The sequence below is a fragment of the Cryptotermes secundus genome, unplaced genomic scaffold, assembly GCF_002891405.2.
Source record: "Cryptotermes secundus unplaced genomic scaffold, Csec_1.0 scaffold815, whole genome shotgun sequence".
Taxonomy (NCBI): domain Eukaryota; kingdom Metazoa; phylum Arthropoda; class Insecta; order Blattodea; family Kalotermitidae; genus Cryptotermes; species Cryptotermes secundus.
The window spans coordinates 656,822-680,795 of record NW_019733329.1 but is presented as its reverse complement, the minus strand read 5'-3'; the positions used below and the strand labels follow the sequence as shown (position 1 = coordinate 680,795).

The window sequence follows — 23,974 nt, the reverse complement described above, 5'->3', positions numbered from 1 at the left end:
TTTCACAAGTTAACTCCTTAACAGGGTGTTGAGGAGAATATTTGGACCGAAGAGGGATGAACCATCTCACCCTCCTAATAATATTTGGTGAAGTAATGCACCTTATCAGAGTTCCTTATTATGTAATTTTCCTTAGTCCCCTGTAGATTCCTCTCATTTTTATAGGATGAGACTGAATCCACTTGTGCCACTGCTCGGCCTACTCTATCAGCCCCGGATGGTAGATGATTGTGATTGTGGAGCAGTCGGTGGGATTAGAATTGGCAGGAGAAACGGAGGAAACCTGCCCCAGTGACACTTTAACTACCACAAATCCCACATGACCTAACCCAGGCTCGAACCCGGGCCACCGTGGTTGGAAGNGAGATGGCTGGGATATGAATTGGCAGACGTGGACCAATCGCTTGGCTTCCTAGGTCGCCAGACTTAATCCCATTGGATTTTTCTTGTGGGGTTATGTGAAGAACATTGTCTACCAGGTTAAGAACAACGAGCTTAAACACCCGAAAGCCCGCATAAGGGACGCTGTGGCTACGGTAACACCAAAAATGCTTCAAGCATGGATATTTGTTGTGCCACCAAGGGAGCCCGCATTTAAATTTATTGAGAAAGTTATATATGCAGAAAAAACGTTGATAGTTTCCCTTTGTAATGGTGTAACCCATTAATGTGTATAATAAAATCTTTCTGAGATATAATGATTTTGTTTTGGGTACCTTTCATCCAGACACCCTGAATGTCTCTAAGCACCTTGTGTAACACCACGTTACAAAATGTTACACGAGAAACTAACACTGCGTGTAACTTGGATAGGAACAAATGGATTCTGAACGATTTTGTCCTTTTCACTTTCTTTCGGGGCAAGAGCCAACAGCAGATATAAATTCCTGTATCCATAGCAACACTCGTTACGCTGTTACGCCATTACATTAGTATTGCGCGGAGACTACTGCGCAGGAACACGCAGGGGAGCCAACAGTGCAACAGTATCGCAGTGCGCATACGTGATCCGCTTATCGCGAACAGCGCCATGTCATACAAATGCGCAACTTTCACAAGAGCGGCAAGTCGAAACGTCCCAAGTGAGTTGAGTGGACAAATGAAGAAAGAGAGGCCTCGGGTCATTGCAAAAAACACCGTGTCCAAACAGTTGACTTCTAACTATGCAACTGTCTTTAAAACTTAATTCGTAACTACTCGCTTGTTCATGGTACCCGTGACCGCCTCTGGTCTAGTGGTTAGAGTTCCTGGCTATAGAACCAGAGGTCCCGTGTTCGATTCCCGGCGCTACCAGATTTTCTGAGAATTATCGGGTCTCAAACGGCGTCCACTCAGCCTCATGAGGATAACTCAGGAGCTATCTCAAGGAAATAGAGTTTCCGGTGTAGAAAACCGAGATTAACGGCCGTGGGGATCCGTTGCGCTGACCACGCGACACCCTCTATCCGCTAAAGTTGGCACTAATTTTGCCGACAAGCGACGGTCGCTCAGTCATTATAGTTCGCTTGCGGACTACAGGCTACGGCGTTTTTTTTGTCAGTAACGAGTGACCATGTCGCACTGCATGTCTAACAATTGATGAATTGTAAAGAGTATAGAAGAAAACGGCAGACCTAATCGAGGTACTGCCTCGGTATTTGACTGCAGGGACTGAGAAAAACCATGAAAAAACCTCATTCAAAATAGCCGATATCCCGTCCAAGATTCGAACAAAGCACGTCCCGATAACAAGTTTTGACCGTTACCGCTAAACTGAAAAGCTCGGTATGGAAATGCATAAAGGAGCGGAGGTACAGCTCCACGATTCTTAACCTCGACCACAGTTGGAGGTGACTGGTCAACATCATACCACGTATGTTATGTAACGACCGACGGTTTGTCTACCAGCCTGTCACGGTATCAAGGCACATATGGGACCCCAAGACCAGATTTTTGTTAGTCAGGCAGTTAAGGGTTTGCTAATGTCAGGCGCCCTCTCTGAAAAAGGATCTGTCGTTCAGAATTGTTGCTGGCCCTCGCCAGTGCAGTCGTTCTCGGGTCTGAGTCCCGCGAGACTCATGGCCATATTCTATTGTGTCAGGTTCGAGACTTCCCCAACCTGTATGGCCATGTCCCCGTATTCATGTTCCCCTATGAACAGATCGGCCTAGTTATGCCCCTAGGTACCGGGCCTCCTACGACTCGCAGGGCTAGGGTGGAGATATTAGAACCCGTCTCTAAACGGGCTTTCTCACAACTGATTCCTTATATAACTTCGGCACTGACCTTAGAGAAAACAGTTTACAATTCTTCCATTGTTGGGTGCGTAGCCGTTGCGTGGCAACGGACCATCTATTCATGTCACAATATTTGCGCCTTTAGAAAGTGGCAGAGAAGAAAAATATTCTGGGGAGAATGGTGACAGCCATCCCCCGAACTATCTGCAGGTAGAGTAAGTTCCTCATGTTACTGCAAATACATGTTGTAAGACATATATTTTCTTAACATTATTACATACACATACTTTGCAGTACCTATTTCTTTCTCGTGTCATTATAAATACAAATTACATAAACAGATTTAACCTAGAGACCATATTCTAGCCCATACAGTGTGGCCTGTTTGCGTTTTAAAAACACACGGGTAGGATCTACGCAGTTTAAAAACAGATAAATAAAATATAAATTCAAAATATGTTTTGCTTTCTTAGAAACAATTATGTAACCATGAAGAAAGTCGTCTTCTGGGTTTAGGCGCCGTGTATTCTTCGTTTTGGTCGACGTTTCGGAGGAACGTATCGCCTCCATCTTCAGAGCAGGTGAATGGCTTGGAATGCAGAGAGCAGTAGCTCGAAAAATACACGGCGCCTAAACCCAGAAGACGACTTTCTTCATAGTCATCGCCGTGAAAACCTCAAAACTTACAATTATGTAACCAGTTTAAAACCAAAGAACAATTTTAACCAATTCAGTCTTGCTGTAATGCGATCAAAACGTCCCTTACTTATCCAGACACAATTTTTATCTCTCCTGTTCTTCATGTTATCAGTCAACAAAGATAACCTGAGAATGTACCAGAACACTGAATCATTTCGAGAAAATATACCGACTGCCTTCATCAAGAACGTGGAACTAATTAATCGAGAAAAGAAGTAAAACAGAAAACATTCTTGCGTTTACCAAAATTCAGAAATAGACAAAAATGGAATGAAACAAGAAATAAATTCGAGAACGTAAGCTGGTATCAGGACCAGTTCGCTCTAGAAATTTTGCTGCTTTCAGAGTTACCCGGCATTTGCGTGGTACTGCACAGCAATGCAGAAGTGGTAAGTGATTTGTAAGTGAACGTCTGCTGACAAGTGTAAGTTGTGGTTGGTTGAAACCCAAGTTAAAGGCAAAAACATCTAAGCTTTCAGTTCTCGGGTGTTACATGTGTTACTACTGAAGTGTGGTGTTACTACTGAAGTGTGTGTGAAATACATGCGATCAAATCAGTGGAATTTATAAAGTGTCGTTAAACAACGTACACCTGAGATTATTTCAACATATACAGAAGTTTAGTGAGTGATTCAAAAGTAGCTTTATTTAGTTACAAGTTGTGTGACTTACGACTACCTGTGCTTAATTTATAAGCACAATTCAGAATCATAACGCGAGTTTTTGCTCTTGTTCGTGTAAACTGAAATTATTATAAAAAACTGTCATCTATTCTGATAACATATAGTTTTCTTGGGAGTGTGATATTTATCTAGTGACATGTAGAAAGAATTGGTGCCCATACACGTGGAAAATGTGTGAACGTAACACTGCATTATAATTAAAGGAAGGTGTTCACACTTGCATCTTTAATATTGTTAAAACTATGAAAAAACATAATCATTACCGCAGACCAAATCATAAACGTAGTATAGGAGCAACCACCAACGCGATCATCAGATTTATGTCTGCATTCAAGTCTTGATAATCGTAAAATTTATTTTCATATCGAAGGAAAGTGCGTGAACTACGCGTAAATATGTCGGGAGTTCGGTTTGCGAAATCTTGTTAGGTGTTTCTTGTTCATACTTGAAAGCTTAAATCGCGGGTACATGTTATCCACTTTATACACTTCCTAGGCATGTGTTTGTTATTAAGAAAGCACTAACAACACTAACTGATTGAAAGCTGGTACCCTTGTTGGATACACAGGTTCCAAACAAGGTCCCGAGTTTGTCCCTAATTAAGGCATCGCAATAGCTCAAGCGGTTAGTCGCTGGCTTCCCACCGTGGCGGCCCACGTTCGATCCCGGGTCTGGTCAAGTGGCATTTGTGGTAGAAAAAGTGGCGCTGGGGTGGGTTTTCTCCGGGTACTTCGGTTTCCCCTGCCAATCTTCATTCCATCAAATTTTTCATCATCATAATCACCCGGGGCAGGCTACAATAGGCCAATCAGTGGCCGCCGTGCCGAGTGGACCCAGCTGGACTCCACCCCCCACTAAGCGAATTAATTAATTGTCCCTAATTATGCCCACAGGTCAAGGTAGATTGAAAGTGCTGAAGCCAAAATCTCACTGATAATTTAACACGAAAACACTACTTATAAGCAACTTGTTAAATATCGCGTCATTAGATACAAGATAACATACCGCTCTGTGGACACATCTGCAATGTCCTCACTACTCTTTTTAATATTGATGTTCGTGTCACACCAAACAACAGCACAAGACACGTGTGCTTCTGTGTGTCGATGCTACGACAACACTGTGAACTGTAGCTACACTGAAATAGGGTATGCACCCCTTTGGACCGCTTTTAATTTTACTCCTGTCATACTGGACATGGCTGGAAACAAAGTGGACACTCTTACTGAAGATGATCTAAAAGGTTTTGCCTCAGTTCAAAATGTGAGCTTTAGAAATAACAGTATACGCAACATTACAGTGACGGCCTTCAAAGGTCTCACAGAACTGAGGTACTTGGATCTGTCCGGAAACCTGGTAGAGAGAATTGCAAAAGGCATATTCTCATTCATCCCAGAGCTCAGAGTGTTGGTGATGTCCAACAACAGCGTCGCAAACCTTGAAGAAACTGTCTTTGGCTCACTGAAAAAACTGCAACATCTCGACCTCTCACACAATCACCTCAACCATATTTCAGATGGAACATTTGACTCGAATGGACAATTAAACTTCCTGCATCTACGCCACAATAATATTCAAAGTATCAGTCGAGTCATATTTAAAACTCAACATCATTTGAAGCATTTGGACGTTTCGGAAAATAGAATCCGTTTCGTGCATCAAGACTCATTTGTCTCTCTTTCTCAGCTGCAATGGCTGTCCTTATCGCACAACAAGATAGAAACATTATCTGAGAATTCTTTCGAGAGCCTAAGCCAGATACAGCATTTAGTGTTATCCACAAACAAGATAAAAGTTATCAGTCCCCTGCTTTTTAAGAACTGCAGTCGGCTTGTAACTTTGTCAATGGCACACAATTATATAACAAGCCTGGCCCCACAAGCGCTATACGGACTCTTCAGTCTGAAACAGCTAGACCTATCACACAACAGACTCACTCGACTAGGTCCAGAAATATATATGGGATCCGAACCGTTGCTCCCTCGCACTCACAATCCCTCAGTCTGCTCCCCATACAAAGCCCTCAGTTACAGTCTGCACGTTCTGAAGTTGGACAACAACGACATCAGTTCTCTGGATCCATGTGTCTTTGTAGCGACACGTGAGCTTCGCGTCATCGACTTGGGAGCAAACAATTTAAGTGAACTGGATTACAGGACCTTCCTTCCCTTAACGAGCGTCAGGAACATCGACATAAGCTTCAACAATCTGAGCACAGTGGATGACGAGACTGCAAAGTGGATACGGGACGCTGGGACTCATATTAATTTCACAGGTGCGTACATTAAGCCACATTCAGTTCCTACTGCGCAGACTCGTTGTTCCATGAGGTCGAGTTAACGCATCTTCTTCTGATATCAAGGCAAAATTTGTTTTTATCTGGGGCACGTGGTAGCGTAGATGGCTGAGGCACTTATAGTACAAGAAGGAAGGTCATTGGATTTTTCAATTGACCTAATCCTTCCAGCCGCACTATGGCCCTGGGGTCGACTCAGCCTGTAACACAAATTAGTACAAGTAATCTTCCTGGGGAGTAAAGCGCGGCCGGCGCGTAAAGCTGACAACATTACCGCTATCTGTGAGCCGACTGTCTAGAAAATGTGGGACCTTCAACGTCTCACAACCCTATGGGCCTCCACGGCTTGTTACAGGGATAGCTTTACCTTTAGTTAGGTTTAACTTGCAGGAGCTGTCTTGAAGGCGGAACTCAATGTCGCGCTCGTAGACTGTTGGTCTCCTGAGTTATCGCTTTATTTATAAGTGATACTTCTCTGATATCTTTCGACCTGCTAAGGTCGTCCTCAGGTAGTTGCTTCACTGCACTACTTTACTGAAACTCTCTGCGGACATCAAAGAAAACTTCAAACATCGGAATAACATTTACTTCACGCGCACGCTGTGTACTTTGATACTGACAAATGACCATATCCCGAACGGAGAGCATGCGCAGTACACACATGCGCCTACTTGTTGATGGTATATGGACAATTCAATCTCACATCACGCAGCTTCAAGAAGAAGGTAAAAATTGTAAAGACAAAGGCACCAACAATTCAGTCTGCTGAAAAATTATAATTCTTTAAAAAAGATGACTTTACATTTCTACTTCTTCTTCTACATTGAAGTATACCTAAAACTTGCCTGATGGCGCGTCATGCCTCGAACACGCAACATTACGGAAGGAAAAGTCTTGTGAGTTGAACTTGGGTTGTCATCGTATCTTCAAAATATAATCTAGTGACATTCTGGTGACGATCTATGTCACTCATCATCATCATCATCATCATCATCATCAGTAATCTGTCACACGACAGGTCCACAGTCTCTTCCAAAACAATTCCTCCACTTAATGCGATCTAGAGCTTTCTCCTTCAAATGACAGTATCCTCTTCTGTCCCCAAGGTCATCCAGCATCTTCTTACATCTTCTTCCTCGTCTTCTTGTCACTTCTATCTGCCCCTCTCTATGCCACTATCTGGGGATATTTAAGAATGGTTTCGTTGATTTTGTGTTTTACAGGAAATCCTTGGAACTGTAATTGTGACGTCATCTACAGAGTCTACAAAGCATTAGGCGTGGAAACAAGCAACATCACGCTAGTATGCCAAAGTCCTGCAGAAGTGAGCGGTAAGTCATGGAGAATCTTAGAAGACAAGTGTCAACCATCACCGTCACCATCAACAACAACAACGACGACGACGACAACAACAACTACAGTGACAACAGAAATTACTGTGTCTGCCACAAATGCTACAACAGAAGAGAAATCTGTTGTGAGAGGCTCCAAAGTGGCCCCGTCTCGCACGTTTCCTATCATAATCATCACGGCGTTTGCTATTGTTGCGTGCGTTATTTTTGCAGCCGCCATCTTGAAGATACGGAAAGTCAGGAAACATAATGAAAATCACTTGTGGTGGGAGGATGAGGTCACAAGGAAAGAACTGATGTCACAGTGACTGTGTGATCATTTAACCACGCTGCATCATCTGCAGAGCTGTGACGTCGTGCAACTTGGTACACACATACCAAATTTTCTGGAAGGACCGGCCGCCATTTGCATGAAAGCATGGACTAAGCGGTGATTTATGCAGTAACGTGTGAATCTTCACTGAAGACTGTATTGTGTGTGTTTGTGATTTCTCTAGCGACTAACTAACGCAGCAGGACGCTCAAACACAAAATAAAGTGCAATGAAGGAGGCGTATAAAACATTAGTAATACTGGAAACATCTGTGAAGAATTGTTGATGTTGTGCACAATAATCACAGTTACACTTCCTTGGCTACATACTGTCACGTATTTAGTGTCTAGACATGGGGTTTTGATTGGTAAATGGATTTACTGAACACCTGTAACATGACTCACGACTCGCCGGCCTGGGGTCCTTGTGATATAGCCTCGGGGCGGACCCAATAGAAAACATCCCTTCCAACAGTTCTTCTATTGTTGCGTGTGTCGGCTGCTGCGGTCATGTGATTTGGTTGCCTAGCAACGATCGCCTATTCTGGCTCCACAACTCATTACACAATTTCTGGGGTACCAGGCAAAGAACTGTCGTACATCAACACGCTGCATGAATTTATGGAGTACTCTATTGTTTATGCAAATTCATATTTTTATTACTTATAAGAATTCTTCTCTATAAAGTATAGCGGCAGACGGGTTCAAAACCACCGACCTGCAGAACAGAGTCTGGTGACACAGCATACGAAGCTTGAGTAGCTAGGGTGACCAAGTATTCCCATTTCCGTTGCAAGGACATTACGTATTTCATTAGTGTTACTGTATAGNTCCATTTATGTGACGCGAAACACGTTCTATAGCATCAGCCGTCAGATGAGCAACGTTAAGCTTCTGATACGTAACATGTTCGCTTCGGCTTTACGAACTGGGCAGTGTCGAATGTTCCGACAAATCTTGTAGTTGACGCCTTCAGCATTAATAATTTTGGACGGCGTTTTGACGGATCCTCATTTGGACCGAAGAGAGATGAAGTGACAGGAGGGTGGAGAAAACTGCATAATGAGGAGCTTCATAACTTGTACTCTTCTCCAAGTATAATCAGAATGATCAAGTCAGGGAGAATGAGATGGGCTGGGCATACAGCACATATGGAAGGGGGATGTATACAGGGTCTTGGTGGGAAAGCCAGAAGGAAAGACTCCATTACGAGAAATCTAAGCGAACTTTACAAAAACAGGAATGGATATAGAAAGGATTTAGCTGACTCGGGACAGAGACCAGTGACGCGCTCTAGTGAACATGTCAATGAAACTTCGCGTTCCATAAAATGTTTGGAAAGTCCTGAATGCCTGCGCGACTGACAGCTTCTCAAGAAAGACTCAGCTTCGTGACGTTTAATTTCGATGGCTTTCCTGAGACGCAGGGACAGCAGACCCGGCTACTGGTTATGATCTCTGTTCTTGCGCAATATCCTGCCACTGCCCGCCCTCGGCCTGCTCCCGGAAGACACAAGAACTACAATCCAATACGTAGAACTATGTGACATCTGAGGAGCCGGGACAGCTCAGTCGGTATTGCGACTGCCTACAGGCTCGACGACCGAGGGGTCCCAGTTCTAGTCTTGGTAGGTTCGAGACTTTCCCCCACAGCGTCCACACCGGTTCTGCGGCCCACCCAGCCTCCTATCCAATGGGTACCGGTGGTTCTTTCCCGGGGGTTGAGTGTCAGCTTCATCCCCGGGGAAAGAACTTGATAGTAGGCTGTGGGCCCCAGAACCGGTCACTACAACGTGCAGAAGTCTCGAACCTACCGGTTATAGGGATTTGTCTACGGGCTGGACGTCTCGATTCCCGATAGGGATAACAGAGTTGTCTCCATAGCATCCTGACTGGCTCTGGGGCCCGCCCAGCCGCTATGGAGATAACTCTTGTTATCCTTACCGGGAATTGAAACCTCGCTCCTCGGGACGTCCAGCCAGTAGAAAATCCCTATAACCGGTTCTCCTTTTCAAGTTATGGACAAACAAAAAGGAAGTTCATTATATGAGTCTTCAATTTTAGTACACATATGCGTGACCAGAGTGGTTTGAACGGCTGTTGTACTGCGATGTGGAAAGCAAATGGAAAAACTACCACATTATCACTTTTCCTGGATAGTCTCTTTCCAAAAACAGAAGATCGCATTAAGTGGAGAAACTGTTTTGGAAGAGACTGTGGACCTGTCGTCTGACAGATTACTGATGATGATGATGCACGAACGTACTCCGTGGCCTGTAGTCCGCCAGTGAACTATACCGACCGAGCGACCGCCGCTTGTCGGCGAAGTTAGTGCCAACTTTAGCGGATAGAGAGTGTCGCGTGGTCAGCGCAATAAATCCCCACGGCCGTTAATTTCGGTTTTCTAGACCAGAACCGCTATTTCTTTGAAATAGCTCCTCAATTATCCTCACGAGGCTGAGTGGACCCCGTTGGAGAGCCACTACTTCTCAGAAATTTTGGAAGCGCCGGGAATCGAACCCGGGACCTCTGGATCTGTAGCCAGGAAGTCTGGCCACTAGACCACAGAGGCGCACAGCTTAGTTAAATACACATTCACTTATGTAACTATTATGAACTTTAAATATGGTTCCTGACGGCTTAAGAATTCTTTTGTCACGTCTCCCAAGTTGCCTTGCGTGTAAATATTTGACTTATCAGTTGACTGATCTTACGTCTGTGATGACACTGGCATCTCCAGTAACATCGCACCGCACATTAATTCAAGTGATGTTGTCATTTCTTACATAACCTCTATCATCTTGCCCCAACACATGTTCGTCTGCACATGAAGAATTCATAAATAAATAGCTTCATACCGCATTCAAATGTCTCCAGAAAGCCGTGATTTCACCCGGAGACACCTGTAGTGTCTGTAGCTTCTGTGGGAGTGTCAAACAGGTGGCCTAACCTACGGGCTAGATGACATATGAACTGGAATTCGATTCCCGTCAGGAACAAAACATTCTCTTCTCGACAGCTTCCACATTTAATCTGGGGACGAGCCAGCCTCCTTTACAGCGCGGACCAGGGTAGTGAAGCTGTCCCACTCTCCTTCAGATACTGCCGAGATTAACAATGCGTGGAGCTATATCTCCACTCCACCTTACATCATGATGCGGTATATAAAAGTAGATCAAACATCAACCCATAGGACACAGCAACCTGATACCTTGTCTGCTCTCAAAATGGAGGCACAAGGTTGCTCCGAAACGTCAATAACGATCTTTCGGCATGGCAGTGCAACGCATAGTTCAGTGATCATGCTCCTTAAAGCCGTTACCAGATCCGTTATTTGTAACAGGAACAGGACGCACCTTCTTGGAAGTAGGAACCAGATCCTTGGATAGGATTTACGTGTGTGTCACTCTTTTGGAAAACATAAAACAAAAGACACGCGAAACTTTGAGGGCTCAGCCCGCCACGAAAAGTATAGAAACGCTTTTCCTTTTCAGATAAGGCACTCAGGAAGGTAGACACGAAGACCAGGCCTACTGTCTTCTCGGTTATGACGCCGTGTAGTCTGGTAAAATGGCACTTACTTTTTCGATGAACCCTGGACCCTGAAGACAGAGGAATAATATTCATATGTCGCACTGTTTTCTTTCTAGCGGTAGCGGCTGAGGCACTATGCTGTAAGCCGGAAGGTAGCGGGTTCGATTCTCGATGAGGTCACTGTATTTTCCAATTTACCTAATCTTTCCAGCCTCTGAAAGAAATGAGTACCAGAATTCTTCCTGGAGGGAAAGGGCGGCCGGCGCGTAAGGCTGAAAACCTCACCGCCATCTGTGAGCCGATTGTCTAGAGAAAATGTGGGAGCCTCGACGTCTCACAACCCTACGGGCCTTCCTCGGTCTGTTACTAACTCCTTGTTGAGTACAAGGGCAGGACTTAATACCAACTTATGCTGCGCTCATCTGTAGGTCTCTTTTGAGGGAATGGGGGTGAATAATATTTTTAAAGGTGTTGTCGAGGGCCTGGCTATAGTGTTGAACGATAATGGAAGAAAGATTTGGAAGTGGTCGTGGCTTAATCAAAATACCATCCCGGCAGGTGCTTGGAGAGGCTGAGAATGTCCATGGACAGGATCCAGGTTGGGATGTGCATGCAGAGCGCCACACCTATACCAGTTCCCTCAGGGAATTACCCAGATACGGCTCAAGCACTAACTGGGTTATGACATCAGTAAGAGGCAATATCGCTTGATAAGCGAGTGGTTTTACTACCTGTAGAAGTACAGGCTGGAACAGGGATAAGAGCTCTTGTTGACGCTACAAAGTTAAGCCAGAGCGAGGCTCTTTGTCTAAAAACTAGAATATACAAAACTATAGTTTTGCCTGTGGTTCTGTATGGGTGTAAAACTTGATCTGTGATATTAAGGGAGGAACATAGACTGAGGGTGTTTGAGAACAGGGTGTTGAGGAGAATATTTGACCGGAGAGATGAAGTGACAGGAGGTTGGAGAAAACTGCATAATGAGGAGCTTCATAACTTGTACACTTCTCCAAGTATAATTAGAATGATCAAGTCAAGGAGGATGAGGTGGGCAGGGCATGTAGCACAAATGGGGCCAAGAGGAATGCATTTGGAATATTGGTGGAAAAGCCATAATTAAAGAGACCACTAGGAAGACCAAGATGTACGTGGGTGGATAATATTAAAATAGATCTTAGAGAGACAGGATCTGGTAGTATGGACTGGACTGATCTGGCACAGAACAGAGACCGGTGGAGGGCTGTTGTGAATACGGTAATGAACCTGCGGGTTCCATAAGATGTTGGGAAATTCCTGAGTAGCTGCGCAACTAGCAGCTTCTCAAGGAGTGCTCAGTTACATTAAATTAGTTTGTTAATTAGTAAATGATTCCAGAAAAATACACTCCTTTTGTTACAAAAATGGAACATATGCATCAGAGCTTGGCTTTTCTTGCTGAGTCGTGCTTAACTTGCCTTCTACAATGAAGACGGAGGCGACATGTCCCTCCAAAACGTGGTTTGACTATCAACAGTCTACAATGAGTTACATGCCAGAAACAGAACTTTTCACAACCACTCTTGTGAGAATCTCAATATATACACCGATCTGTATTTGAGTCCTGCCCCTTGCAGTATTTTGCCTTACTATTCGGTCCGGAAGACGGCAGCGCTATCTTCCTCGAGATGTTCAACTTTTACCGGACTAAAGGTGTCACGCCCAAAAGATATTATAACTGCCGATGTGGGAACCTCAAACCAAAGAGTGTTCATTTGTTGCCTACTTATTTATTTTGAAAAATTACCTTGCAGTCTGCGTGTTTCTGTATACCAGCTACAGTTGCTAGGCAACGGCTTGCTAAACACGTTCCCGCCGCAACGAACATATAAGCAACAAACAATGCTTTCGGACGCGGTGTTTTCTACGCGGTCCGTGGCGAACCAAATAAAGTGCCATAAAAGGAAAGCAGGCCATTAGTTCCAGAAATGTTTGTATACGCGTTGTTCAGGACTATGAAGGATAAAAAGGTTTCAGTAACTTCATCTTCAGTAGTTCATTTTACAGTGGCCGGTCTTAAATTGAACGTTCTATGAAGGTAAGGCAGTTCAGAGAAAGAGGAGAGACATTTATCACATGAGATAGCAAGGCCATCTGCCCGTATATGTGAGAACTACCTGCATAAAATGCATGGACGACTGTAGCGCTATCTTAACGAAAGGATTCGAAATACTGCTACAGCACTGCTATCTTATGACGAAATATCAAAGTACTTTTCTTTAGTGGGCTATTTTAAGAGGCTGTCTGTAGTCAAGACTACATAGCGTCGAATGATAGGATGATGAGTGCATGATAAATGATTATTTCGAAAGAATTTGGGAGGAAGTGGCGATGGAATATTCCTGAAATTACCTGAAGGGCTGAGGCAAATATGTGGAAGTTCAGTCAAGATGGCCGCTGTCTCTATTGAGATTTAAACCCACCATCTCCCGAATAAATTCTACAGCGTTACGTTTATAGCAATTTGTTCAGGTGATTCGACTCAAAATAAGTCTCAAGCATTACAAGCGCCGATAAATGAACCATCCATAAATGTCACAAGATTTCCTAACGTAGCACTGAAATTGTTCCCGCTGTTCGCAGTGCCATCTACAAACGGACATCCAAGCGCATATCGATCGATCGAGGGGAGCATACATAGTACACGATCACTTCACTAGATGTCAGGCTATATCCACTGAACTTACTTTCTAGAATTTGATTCTTTCAATAAGGCGAATATTATGACGTACTTATTTGACCATCTTGGGACTTAACTCCTTTTTCCATAACACCATAGCATTGCTGCGTCAGGCACTTAACTCGAAAATAAAAAGAAGGCAGTTGTTTCCTATTTAATTAGAACAATGAATTTTCTGGGGGATTGTACTGACAATATTTTTACTTGTTAATGGGAAAGGAAACCCTGCAAGAAAAGGAGCGTTAAGCTGCTCATTATTCTACTGGCGAAGTTCAAATAAACTTCAAGTGGTCTTGATGCTTCCTCGTCGAACACTAATTAGCTAATTAGGGTCATCACATTCAAACCAGTCATTGTTTCCTATGAACATAAAGACAGAGACAGCTAGAAGTTAAAGAAAAATAGGTGAAAATAAATACAATTCAGGGACCGACCCCTATGGACCCATTTACTATATAACATGACGTCCGCTGAGAATTCAGCACGAGGTGTCGTCGTCTCTAACGTAAGATTTCGCAATACCAACCCCCTCTGGCCTTTCGTCAAGTGTACGTATCGTACATTTAGCATGTTATTGAAAAGTCTTGCTTTTGCCCTATACAAGCCTTCTGTCAGTACAGGCTTTGCAAAGCAGATCATGCTACAACGGCAGCTTAGTTACTTTAACGGTCGTACGCTTGACCACCGCAAAGTTGTTATCGACAATCTGTCAGGGATCTCTTTCCATAACATCGGTACGGACCGCATAGAAAATACCGTTTCCAAACAGATGGGTATCCGTCGCCAAGGAGACATGCTTGTTTAGCAATGGTCACATTTTCTGCTTCCGCCATTCCGGCTTTCAGGCGTCATGCCATAACATGTTGCTAGGGAAATTCGAAATTTCGTTAACGATGTTAAATTTCACGCTTAAAATTCGTTTTATGTGAAGGAGTATGGAAGAATTATACCGGATGCAGTCTGTCCAGTTGGCTACTATCATGATACATCACTGGATCTACTTTCAGACGCGATAAAGTTCGGACTGTGACGCCAATGTAAAGTCGCCGCAAGTGAATGCCATGCCTGGAGTAACCAGTCGATGTTTTAGCATCGACGTAAGTACAATATAAGTTACGCCCTTTCTCATGCCACTTATCAAGCAACCACAATAACTTGCTGACGATGCAGTTCAAACCTAATGCTGTAATGTAATGCTCCTTGCAAACGGTTTAACTTCAATTGCTTTAAAGTTGCATGAAAATTAGTTCTCATTACATCATGGCCTCACTCGAGAATCCATTACAAAGTTTCTTTCAGAGAAAATACGTTCACATTATCTGGCGAATGCAGCTAGAGAGACGGAAGGGGCACGCGGCGCGTAAAATTAGCGCGGAGCGATTTGAATATAAAACTGTGATTCAGAACAAAAGTGGCCCACGCATACGTTGCCCTACAATGGAGAGGGTTCGTAAAGCGAAATTTCACAACGTCAATCGTTACTTCTCATAGGCGTAATGTTACAACTGTGGGTTACGATCCCGACCGAAACAAAAAATGAAGTTCTGTGAAGAACTAATCGCTGTAATGGACGTAATAGGTTTTATATGTGTACCACTAGGTAGCAGCACAGTCCAGCTTCATGGCAGTCTAGGTAACAGACGGGCATGCGCATATTCAGGGGCTGGTTTCAGTAGTCAAAATGGCGACCGTGTTTGAGATGTTTACCGAAGAGCACCATTCTGTTGTGCGTTTTCTTTTGGGGTAGGGGGCAAGAAGACTCAATGCAAAGGATATAAAGAAATAAACGTTTCATGTTTGCGGTGGGTAGGTTTGTCGCCTAAAACGGTTCACAGCTGGTGGCAAACGTTTCGCTGATGACGAAGAGGTTGAAACGGGGGTGGCTGAGACAACAGTCGAAAAGATTTCTATGATGCGGGTTTCGACCCACTGGTAAAAGGAGAGCGAAAGTGTCTCAATATTGGTGGAGGATATGTCGAGAAATAAAATGGGTTAGAATATCACATGTTTTACGTTGTATATCTCTTTGTGACCTATTTACTGACTCTCCTTCGTACCTCTTCCATGTGAACAAGTTCAGTCAAAATTGTGTGTTGTAAGGACAAAGGGCAAATATGCAAGGTTTTGGTAGGAACACGGCATATGCTTTCACATGTACATACAGTCCGTCTTATTGGTCCTGGCCACTCTCAACAGAATGCGCAGTGCATTTGGTCGAGTCTACTACGACGAGGACTGCAGGATGTGTATGGGATATAACAGGGCTCTAGTTACAGTGTACCAGTAGCCGCGCCATAGCTCAAGCGGTTAGTCCCTGGCTTCCCCACCGCGGCGGTCCGGGTTCGATCCTTGGTCTGGTCAAGTGGGATTTGTGGTGGACAAAGTGGCGCTGGGGCAGGTTTTCTCCGAGTACTTCGGTTTCTCCTGCCAATCTTCATTCCGTCAATTGCTCCACAATCACCCTCACCTATCATCTGGAGCTGCTACAATAGGCCACAAGTGGCCGCAGTACAAAGGACTTAGTCCCACCCCACTAGCAATAAAAAAAAACAATACAGTGTAACAACTTCCCTCCAAAATGCAGCCGCAGCTGCTACCCCGCTATTTACTGCCATATTTCTCACAATTAAACCAGAATTCACATCTAAAAAAACAGCATCTGCTTTGTGTTACACTCAGGCGCAGTGAGGAGTATGACAATAAATGGCGGGGCAGTGGTTGGGGCTGCATTGGAGGAGTGAGGAATGTTGACGTCCTCTAACCGAGGGCCCCATGCTCCCCAAGACAGACGTCGGGATACCTCAGTCGATATAGCGACGGGCTGGATGGCCCGGGTTCCATTCCCAACAGTGAAAGAGTTTTCTCTCCAAAGCGTTAAGGCAGATTTTGGGGCCCACCCAGTCTCCTAACCAATCGGTTCAGGGGCTCTTTCCCCGGAGGAAAGCGGCAGAGGCGTGAAGCTGACCACTGGCCTCCATCTAGTGTCGAGGTCAAGAAAGGTAGTGCTATACCTCCACCCCCCCCATATGTCTTCATGGCACATTATGTAATTAAGCACAGAGTCAGAGTTACTTTACGACTGGCGGTTTACCGCCAATCAGTTCGTCTAGGCAACAACCCCCTTGAGACTCACGGCCATCAATTTCTTTTCCAACTAACGCTTACAATTACTCCTTATGTAATATCCTCTCTGACGAGAGGATGGGTCTGTCGTTCGCAATTGCTGCTGGCCCTCGCCAGCTCAGTTATTCTCAGGTCCGAGTCCCGTGAGACTCATGACCTCATTTTACTGCCTCAGATTCGAGACTCCCCCAACCTGGAGGACCACGTCCCTGTATTTTTGTCCCCCAGTGACAGGGAGGTCCAGTTATAACCCCAGGCACGGGGTTCAATTTTCGTCGCCTCCTACGACTCGCAGGGCTACAGTGGAGGTATTCGACACACCTTACAACCCTTAACTCAGCGGACTCGACCAAATCTACTGCGCATGTCGCTGAGAGCGGACAGGTGTAAAAACACAGACTGTAGTTTTGTGTCTAGACGTAAAGCTCAGATTCAAAATATATGAATCATGTACCAATACCGACAATTTATTTCAAAGCGACGGTAATACTGTTCATTTAACTTTCTACCTGTGTGTACCATAAAAGGATACAAAAGTGAATGTTTCCTTTTGAAGTGAAAAGGCAATTAAAACGCAGGCATTTAAATGCATTTTAAAAATGTTTAGATTTAAAGATAAAGCTTCGTTCTTGAATCGTCATACATGTAACATACATCCGCTTGAATCAATCAACTGGCGTTCTTCTCGTTTAAAGTTATTGAAAAAAAAATGTGTCTATTCACAGATTTTAAACGTTACTGATGAACACATCCATTCTAGAAGCTGTGCTATACTTGTCAGTGTGACAAATGAATACATTACTTCTCTATAATACTAAAACGCGAAACTACATAAATGAAACTGTATGGGTGTGAAACTTGGTCTCACCGAACAGGCTGGTACACAAGTAGGCTCTAGCCATGTACCGGGGAGGTAATCGATTCGAATCCTGACCGGGAGACCTTATATCCTGACTGAAGCTTTTCGCAGAATTCCTTCCAGGCAAATAATGGGACGTTACCTAGATTAGGCCACGACCGCTTCCTTCCAAATCCTTTCCAATTCATCTATAATTCTACAACCCGACTCTGTACAGCATACAGTGCGTACTTCAGTAACGCACGTCACAGGCTGACGGCACAATGATGTATCTTTATTTCTAACTACGTTTCGGAGATTTGAGTGTCTCCGTTCTCAGGTAACAAGCCTGCTGAGTCCAACGGAGAGATCTAGTCCATACTGGGCTCAACTGACGTGGCTCTAAACCTGAGGACGGAGACAAGGTCCAATATCCGAAAATTCGTTTTCAATAAAAAAAAAATGAGGATGAAGCATAGTGTCCAAAAGATCGATCTTACAGATTTGGGGGGCAGTGGGGGGGGGAAATGTGGACCCAGCCGGACTAAATAATAGGAGGCCGGACAGAACTGCAACGTGAGCAGTTTCGTAACATGCGATCAAGTCAAGGAAGACGAGACTGACAGGGGATGCAGCACGCTTGGTCCAGAGAAGGATTTCGGCAGGAAAGCCTAAAGAATACAGACCAACAGGCAGACCTAGACGTATTAAGTTTGATCTGACAGAAAACGGATGAGGTTGTAGACTCAATCCGGTTCAGGGTAAGGGCCAGTAACGGGCTCTTGTGAATACGGTAATGAACAGTGTTATCTTCTGGGATGAAACATCAAGTACAAGACTCAGTAAATAGGTAACGTAAAACAGCTGTAATAGGTGTAATCGGTTTTCTATGTGTGTCACTAGGTAGCAGCACAGTCCAGCTTCATGACAGTCTAGGTAGAAGCGCATGCGCAGGTTTAAAGGCCGGTTTTAGCAGTCAAAATGGCGACCGTGCTCGAGTCTACTACCGAATATCAGTGTTCTATTGTGCGTCTTTTGTGGGCAAAATGACATCAATGCAAAGAATATTCATAAAGTAATGTTTCCTGTGTAGGATGGGAATTGTTTGTCGCGTAAAGCTGTTCAAAACTTGGCCTAGAAATTCAAGGACGTTCGAAAAGTCGCAAATAACGCCCGAACAGGTGCGGAAGTTGCCGAAACAACAGTGAAAAAGACTTCTATGCTGCGGGTTTTGATGCGCTGGTAAGGAACCAGTGTATCAATGTTGGTGGACAAATAAATTTCTTTTTCCAGGTTCTAATATCATATGTTTTATGTTTTACGAGTATATTTATTTGTAACCTATTTACTGAGTCTCCCTTCTAATTCTCTACAAGTTAATCGATTTTTCAGAGGAATATACTGTCTCTATCTTCAGGTCTGCAGCCACCTGCTCACGCCGGTTCCACGCTCTCGAATTTTCTTTCTACCGTGAAGATGGAGACGATACGTTACTCCGAAACGTCGTTTTATACAATATCTACATGGTGCCACATCCAAAAATACAGCATTCTTCAAGCAGAGCGCTGTTTCCTCCTTCTGGTTCTTTGCTTGGCTTAATCTTTTAACACTGAAGATGGAGACGGTTTCTCCGAAACGTCTCTATACTCATTTCTCGTGAGATATTTCACTTCATATTGATGTTTTCTGGGGGCTGAACAAAATCTATTCTGTACAATTAGCCACAGAGCACGCTTAGTTAGGGCTGCATTCTCAATTTTGCTAACGCGGTTTGTTTCAATCGCCCGGAACCTGGAACTTGTACGGCAATTTGCATACCTGATCAGATGCGGGGGCTAACCGTGTGCTTGCACTCCCATTACAGTGCAACTGCAAATACCAGCACAACCCGGAATATTCAGCTGATGTAACGAGAGTTTTGGGAACAGTTCCGAACATACCAACTCTGCAAGGCTTCTTTACACCAAGCACACTCCTACCTCTACCGATGGTTCCACGATTTACTTACGATCCCATACGGAGTCCCGATAGCTCAATCGGTACAGCGACTGGCTAACGCGCTGGACGACCGAGGTTTCGGAGTTCGAGTCTCTGTAGGGTCAAAAATATTCTCCATATCGACCAGACCGGCTCTGGGGCCCACCCAGCCTCCTATCCAATGGGTACCGGGGGCTCTTTCCCCTGATGTAAAGTGGCCGGGACGTGAAGCTAACCACTCACCTCCAACTAATGCTGAGGTCAAGAAAATGTGGATCTATACACCCACTCCCCCATACGTCTTCGTGGTGTAGTGCTTAATTAGTTAAGCACAGTTTCATCAGAAACAGACACAAAGCACGAATTGGGTACACAACGAAATGCAAGTCTCCCTCCACCCGCACTTTAAAGGTTGAGTCGCGCTCAGGCTCCAATTTACGTAAAAGGCAAAGGCTATTACAATGTGACCTTTATAGGACTGACCTTTGCGTCCGACATTATAACGCTGAGCGGAAGACATTTCGGCAGGGTTTGTGGGTCTGGGCGTGAGGAGATCTCTGAAGTTTCAAAGGAAAAAGAAAAAGCAATTATTTCCTAACGAACCAACTTCCAATAAATGTAGCTATTACGCTGGACATGAAGCCGGGTTAGCTACCAGGCTATCACAGAGAGGTTGGGTTCTACTCCCGGTAGAAGCAAGAGATAGCGTTCAAACATGTTCTGGAGCCCATCCAACCAACTATAGATACAGTGGGCAGTGTCGAGGTCAAGAATACGTGGATCTATATATCCACTCCCCCCATACGCCTTCATATGGTGGTGCTTAATTAAAGCCAAGAGATAACGTTGCCTATTACCTACTACTATGAACACTTCTGCTCGAGGCTGGTCCAGTGGACACGCTATAGACTTGTACCCGGCACATGCATCTATTGTAGCTGTAATTGTACTTGTAGTTGTATTTGCATTGTATTCATTGTGTGTAGTGTGTCCTTTAATGTTTCTGTAGTTTTGTGTGCTGTGTTTTGTTTGAGTGTGGTGTGTCATTTTGTGTGTTGTGTCTTATTGTAGTGTCACTGTCACCGGGGAAACCCCATTTGCAGTATAAATAAATAATAATAAAATAGACCTCTACGTGAAATGTGTATTTCAATATGGTGCTTATTCATTCATCAGTAATCTGTCAGACGACAGGTTCACAGTCTCTTCCAAAACAGTTCCTCCACTTAATGCGATCTTCTGTTTTTGGAAAGAGACTATCCAGGAAAATTGAGTATGTGGTAGTTTTTCCTTTTGCTTACCACATCGCAGTACAGCAGCCGTTCAAACCTCTCTGGTCACGCCTGTTTCTATACAAACTTGAACCATCTCGAGCAGCATTTGCTCTGTAGCGGCCTCCGTAGTCTAGGGGTAACGTTCCCACCTCATAACGGAGGTGGAGGTCGTGGAATTTTTAAGGGCGGAAAAATTCAGGGAACAAGTCCTCCGGGAGGGACTTTAAGCCGTGGGTCCCGTGTCGTACCTTTACGGCACGTAAAAGAACCTCATGTCTCCAAAGGAGGCCACTGAGCTAAATTAAGGATATTTCCCGTCCAACAGTAGTCTCTAACACCTCTGGTAGATGGGGGAAGCATTGAGATACCTCTGAGCCAGTACAGANGCTGTCACTTTTTTCCCTATATTTGGCGGTTATAGCCAATAGCATTTAGCACGTGATATTAAACCAGTTTATGGGCAACTCTCCTGTACACAGGCCCATTTCATGTGGGCTACTTTATTCCTCTATCCATCAATGCGCCTCCTGCAAGGACGAAGGTGCGATCGGGGGGGGGGACTTCTCACAAATGGACGAGTGGAGACACAACAATGATACAAAACACTGTATACAACACTGAACAAATGTGTTGAACATTCAAGCAAAGTGATATTCTGGCTGTGATACTGTAGTCTTGTAGTCGGATACCGACGTTTCGGAGGAAAATATTACCTCCATCTTCAGGTTTTAAGAGTGTGCGGCGTCCTTTACGGCGCTGTCAGTAACTCAGACTCGAATGGTAAAAATGAAAAGTTGTCCCTGTGCTTAACTAATTAAGCATTATGCAATGAAGGCGTATGGGGGAGTGGATGTATAGATCCACATTTCCTTAACCTCGGCACTAGTTGGAGTGAGTGGTCAGTTTCGCGAGATATATATATATAATATGGGCAAATATTACGATATCAGAAAGTAAAAAAAATCGAGTAAACTTATTAACTGGAAACATAGCCCCATTTTGCGCCGAGAGGAAACAGCAGCCATATTTGATTTGCAGTTTAGGGATCAGTAAGCTACAAACAAACGCATTCAACAATTTTAATTGTAAATCAATAACCAGAGGACCGAAGGAACATTATCCCTAGAGTTCCTGGTAGTTGCAGCTATCGGTTACACGAAGGCCAGCCATTATCAGGGTGGCGATACCAAACTATGTAGGGATCTGTGCCGAGTCTTGGCTAACTTAAACCAATAACCGCACAGCACTTAAGTATTTATCGGTCTTGCCTTCTGTTGACGTCATCCTATTTCCCGTGAAAATCCTGTTACATTCTGGTACGGGGTGTGTACTGGTCGCCAATAGTCTGGGGTGTAGCATTACAGGGGAGAGATACTCAGACAGCTACATAACAGCCGTTGCTAAGTAACGGCTCTGGAAACAGCAGAATACAGCAATAATGGGAGCGGTGTTTTCCATGAGGTCCGTGCCGACATGTTATAAACAGGATAAGAGCGTAAGCGTGTTCAAGTGACTAAGCTACCGTTATATCACAAGATAAGACACGCATGATCTACTTTGCAAAGCCTGGCCTGACAGAGGGCATGTATATAGTGCAAAAGGAAGAATTTTTAGTAACATGCTATATGTACGATACACACGAGGATGTTACACAAGGACTGCAAGGGTTCGGCCGAAAAAATAAATCTCTGGTCGTGAACCTCAAGGAGCTTCGCGCAATAACGAACTGGCGGTAATAGGCCACTCGTAAAATAAGTCTGAGTCTGAATGTGAGAAGCTGGTAGCTGAGGCCGGAGACAGTTCGGGAACCCAGAGGAAGGACAGCGTCCGTTGTTGGAAGCCGCTACCAGGCAACGGCAGTGAAGACGTGACTGTGGACACTAGAGTGTAATAGTGAAATGTAAAGAGTAGTCACGCACTGTATCAAAGAGTCCGATAAATCCAATTACCAATTCAAACCCCGTCTACAGTCACCAAAATCGTGGCAATATTTACGCCTCTGTATACGGGAAGGAGGGTGCATTATGGTCAGTTTGTGAACTTCACCGCTACGTAATCATAAGAAGCATTAGATTCTACTTTCAACGTACTTCCGGTACGAATATGCCCGCGGGAATTGAAACATGCTTATATGGGACTTTTCTTCCGTAAGGTTGCCTACACAGGTGGACGTACTCTGGTTCGTAGACAGCCGTTATGCTGCATTTTTCATTCGGAACATGTTCTTCTGTTCTATCACTAATCTCCAGAGCTGTCATATAAACAATATACATCTTGTTGGATATGAGGGCGTGTAGCCTGGAAACCGTTCACAGATATTTCGGAGTAACATTCCGCCTACGTCTTCAGGGTTAAATAAGGCAAACAAAGATCCGGCAAAAAGTGGGAGGAAAAAATAAAGCACTAGGCGGGTAAGTTCCTCCGAAACGTCACTGAAATTCTAACGGACTACACGGCGTTACGTTCTTTATACCTAAAGCTGCGAGAGCCTCAAATCCGGCGGTACTACAACATTACTGAGACTTCCTGCTGAATTCTCAACGGGCGTTACACTACTTAACTCACAAATCAGGTTTGAACGAGGCTGTTACGTGATTGCATTAAAGCAGAGCTACTGTACCCAGAGAGTGGTTGGTTGAGGCACTATGCTACAAACTAGAAGGTCGCGGGTTCGATTCCCTATGAAGTCACTGGAATTTTCAATTGACCTAATCCTTCCAGCCGCACTATGGCCCTGGGGTCTACTCAGTCTCTAACAGAAATGAATACCAGGAATATTATTGGGGGTAAAGGGCGGCCGGTGCGTAAGGCTGACAAAATCACCGCCATCTGTGAGCAGATTGTCTAGAAAATGTGGGAGCCTCGACGGCCTTCACGGCCTGTTACAGGGATAGCTTTACCATTTTACTGTACCAGGAGATACATGTACCCTCAGTGTGTATGTGAAGCCGGGTA

At 44.4% G+C, this 23,974-nt stretch overlaps 2 protein-coding genes across 3 annotated transcripts in view; one reads left to right on the top strand and one right to left on the bottom strand.

Moving 5' to 3' along the window:
• LOC111868051 (O-acyltransferase like protein) overlaps positions 1-23,974 on the bottom strand; it is a 150,891-nt gene that overhangs the window by 55,091 nt on the left and 71,826 nt on the right. The gene's annotated exons all lie outside the window — the stretch shown is intronic.
• On the top strand, positions 4,774-8,354 carry LOC117282597 (insulin-like growth factor-binding protein complex acid labile subunit). The gene is made up of 2 exons (XM_033752916.1): positions 4,774-5,873; positions 7,118-8,354. The coding sequence occupies exons 1-2, from the start codon at positions 4,796-4,798 to the stop codon at positions 7,552-7,554; spliced, it is 1,515 nt and encodes a 504-aa protein (XP_033608807.1). The 5' UTR covers positions 4,774-4,795; the 3' UTR covers positions 7,555-8,354.